Source organism: Austrofundulus limnaeus, unplaced genomic scaffold, assembly GCF_001266775.1.
Source record: "Austrofundulus limnaeus strain Quisiro unplaced genomic scaffold, Austrofundulus_limnaeus-1.0 Scaffold246, whole genome shotgun sequence".
In the NCBI taxonomy this organism is placed as follows: Eukaryota; Metazoa; Chordata; class Actinopteri; order Cyprinodontiformes; family Rivulidae; genus Austrofundulus; species Austrofundulus limnaeus.
In genome coordinates, this window is record NW_013952648.1 from 557,011 (window position 1) to 561,039 (window position 4,029).

At 38.2% G+C, this 4,029-nt stretch overlaps 1 protein-coding gene across 2 annotated transcripts in view; it reads right to left on the reverse strand.

The window, feature by feature from the left end:
* The window catches only part of fgf24 (fibroblast growth factor 24), a 16,513-nt gene that overhangs the window by 2,161 nt on the left and 10,323 nt on the right, over window positions 1-4,029 (reverse strand). For both annotated transcript variants that reach the window (XM_014020270.1, XM_014020269.1), the window contains exon 4: window positions 2,393-2,499. In XM_014020270.1, coding sequence (XP_013875724.1) covers window positions 2,393-2,499 — 107 coding nt within the window. The remainder of the gene's footprint in view (window positions 1-2,392; window positions 2,500-4,029) is intronic.

The following is a 4,029-nucleotide window of genomic DNA, read 5'->3' on the forward strand; positions in this document are numbered from 1 at the left end:
ATCCTGACTTAGTTTCTCAGGATCACAACTTAGTTTCTCAGGATCACAACTTAAGTTTCTCAGGATCACAACTTAGTTTCTCAGGATCACAACTTAGTTTCTCAGGATCACAACTTAAGTTTCTCAGGATCACAACTTAGTTTCTCAGGATCACAACTTAGTTTCTCAGGATCACAACTTAGTTTCTCAGGATTACAACTTAGTTTCTCAGGATCACAACTTAGTTTCCCAGGATCCTGACTTAGTTTCTCAGGATCCTGACTTAGTTCCTCAGGATACCGACTTAGTTTTTCAGGATCACAACTTAGTTTCTCAGGATCCTGACAGTTTCTCAGGATCCTGACTTAGTTTCTCAGGATACCGACTTAGTTTCTCAGGATCACAACTTTGTTTCTCAGGATCCTGACTTAGTTTCTCAGGATCACAACTTAGTTTCTCAAGATCCTGACTTAGTTTCTCAGGATCACAACTTAGTTTCTCAAGATCCTGACTTAATTTCTCAGGATCACAACTTAGTTTCTCAAAATCCTGACTTAGTTTCTCAGGATCACAACTTAGTTTCTCAAGATCCTGACTTAATTTCTCAGGATCCTGACTTAGTTTCTCAGGATCCTGACTTAGTTTGTCAAGATCCTGACTTAGTTTCTCAGGATCACAACTTAGTTTCTCAAGATCCTGACTTAATTTCTCAGGATCACAACTTAGTTTCTCAAGATCCTGACTTAGTTTCTCAGGATCCTGACTTAGTTTCTCAAGATCCTGACTCAGTTTCTCAGGATCCTGACTTAGTTTCTCAGGATCACAACTTAGTTTCTTAGGATCCTGTGAAAGTTTCTCATGATCCTGACTTAGTTTCTCAGGATCCCAACTTAGTTTCTCAGAATCACTACTTAGTTTCTCAGGATCCTGACTTAATTTCTCAGGATCACAACTTAGTTTCTCAGGATCCTGACTTAGTTTCTCAAGGTCCTGACTTTGTTTCTCAAGATCTTGACTTAGTTTCTCAGGATCCTGACTGTTTCTCAGGATCCTGACTTAGTTTATCAGATCCTGAGAAACTTTCATAGGATCCTGACTTAGTTTCTCAGGATCCCGACTTAGTTTCTCAGGATCTTGAGAATATACAAATCCTGAGAAAGTTTCTCAGGATTCTCTTTTTTTCTATCCATGTCCCTTCAAGGGCTCCGTAAAAAACAGCCTGTAACAACAAAAGCAAGCAAAAACCGAAAAGAACTGAATGAGGGAGACTTCCTAACAGAGGTGGGGACTCAAGTCATGTGACTATATATGCTGTATATAAAACAGTATATTCTATTTAGGATTTAGATCGTCGAAGCAAAAATCAAACACTATGGATTTTTATTAGCTTGATTTCACATCTTTAGATTTATGTTTTAAAAACAAAAACTTTTTTTATTTTGAAAAAATAAAAAACAAAACAAGTAAAGAAAGAACCAAAGAAACACATATTTTTAACTCCTACAGTATGGTTTTTCAAATGTTTAACTGTTTAATTGTTTAACTATCTCTGAATCTGAAAGTGGCAGTACTATTTACTGGTATTTAATGAAACAAATTAAACTAAAGTTTTTGTGCAGTACTGTTGAATCATTGCAAAAACTTGAAAATATTGGTCTATGTGAGCATTTGGCATTATTGTACAATAACAGCAGTGCTTTSAAGATTTTCTATTTTATTTGGGGTGAAAATGTTCAGTGAAACTTCAGCAAAATATCCTGTTGAATTTCATTTTTCCTTGTTTTTCTGTAACCGGTGTTGAGAAGATTTGTTCCCTCTATTTAGTCGATAAATTTTCCTAACATATAAATAATAAAATTTAATTAACACAGTGTTAAATACATCAGAAAGTCTAAAATCTGAAAATAAAAGAGACAAAACCTCTGCGAGTTACTGCAGCTCTCTATACTGGCAGCAAGTTATTTCTGAAACTAAATCCAAAGTCCTCATAAGATCAGAAAATGTGTTTGAATATCAACTCTTTTTCATATCCAAGAGGTTYCCTGCAGAGTTGCAGTCGCTCTTGTGGCCACCTGGTGTGACAAAGTGATATAATTGCAACGGCATTCCTCCTAAGTGACCATTAGTCTCTCAATGTATTGTGGTGATTGCAGTCTGTAATTGACTGATCGAGTGTCAAAGGAGTAGGCTGATTACGTAATGGAAGAATGGCTGTGAGCTATCAAAAGGGTTTTGTTAGGATGTACGAAAACAACAAGCCAAAGCAAATCAGAGGTTCTATCGAATTCAGACAGGATTAAGAACTCAGTTTAAAAATACGTTTTGATATTCGATCCTGCAGAAATGACTCTTGTGACCATACTTTTTGTATTCTTTCTTGAAAAAAAAAAGAAGGGAACTTAATGTTACTCACCCTTCCGATGATTTTCCCCTTCTCGTTCATGCAAATGTAATGTTCGCTCTCTTTTCCTTTTATTCGGACGTGGCTCCCAAAGGTTTCCGTCTCAACAACAAGAAGAGCTGGAAAAGAAAAACAATCAAATTAATTAAAGCCACACAACCACCAATGACACTTTATTGTAAAAAACTTTAATTAAAAAACCCAAAGCGTTCAAACTGAATGTCTAAATCATGAGTAAAACTGAAGGCCCACAAGCCAAATGTGGTTCAYCACTGCATTTTATGTGGCCCGCGAGAGCTCCAGAGATGTATTAATGTCTTTAAATATGCTGCTTTAAAGCCAGCAAACTACATCTCCCATAATGCATGTTAATTATTTTYCCCCCAAAATGACAGCCTCCCACCACCAGGTGGARCTGCACAGGTTTAAAGGCRAAATGAAAAACCTCCATTTCAAAGCATATTTTCACTGCGGCCCASTTCTACTGGGAAGTGGGAATTTCCCATTTACGAGTCGCAAATTTAAACTGRAACGCCCCCTGCAGTGGGAATTACCTGTTCGAAAGTGGGAGAGTTCAGAATTAAAGGTGGCGGCTACTCACCACAATTCAACAATGAGTACAATTCTCTTACTTTTACTAAATGKATTTCTGTATTTATTTCACATTTAGTCAGCCGTACAWGTAGTACTTTTCGGTGTTTATAAGAGGACATGTTAAAATGCTGTTTCTATGCAGAAAATACCATGTAGAGCTCAGTGTTTATAACAGGATGTGTTAAAATACTGTTTCTGTGCAGGAAATACCACATAGAGCTCAGTGTTTGCAAGAGGACATGTTAAAATGCTGTTTCTGTGCAGGAAATACCAGGTAGAGCTCAGTGTTTTTTAAGAGGATGTGTTAAAATGCTGTATCTATGCAGGAAATACCAGGTAGTGTTCGGTGTTTGAAAGAAGATGTGTTAAAATACTGTTTCTGAGCAAATTTCAAATCTAAGATTGTCATAGAGTTTTAAATGTTTAGCTAAAAATGTAAATGTCACGCTCCGAGTATGTATTGTGAATGACTCTCAGYCACTACCACACTGAATTTTTAGCTTATTGTCTGTGAAATTGATTGAAAACACCCATAATTGCCATCTTGGTGTTTTCTGGGGGACAGTTAACTGCTTTGCCATTTTGGCAGCTGCGGCAAAAATAGATTCTGCTTCACCAAATCCAATAATTAACACTTTTCAAGGTATGCAAGGTGCTCTAACGACATAAAATAAAACATATGAATCAAACCACCGTGCAGCCTGACACAGCAATAATCCACTCTTAAGACGTCTCCCAGCGGCTCGTTTATTGTTCGGAGCCCCCTCCCCCGGACACCCAACTCCTGCTCCCATCCTAAACGTTAACCCCTGCGAGGTCAGCTTTGTCTCCGCTCGCCCTCCGAGCAGCAAAGAGATCTGCCAAACGTTTGTGGAGCAGTTATGTGCCTCTGAGGATTGGGTTTCAAGTTGCCTTTAGTCTGTGCTCACTCAATCAAAAAGTTAAGATGATCCATTTGTTTAACACACAGGCCCATTCAGATGCGCTCAAGGGAGCAGAGGAAGAATAGTGGAAGGGAGCGAGAGGGGCTCGGGGGCAGAAGTAACCCCCCACCC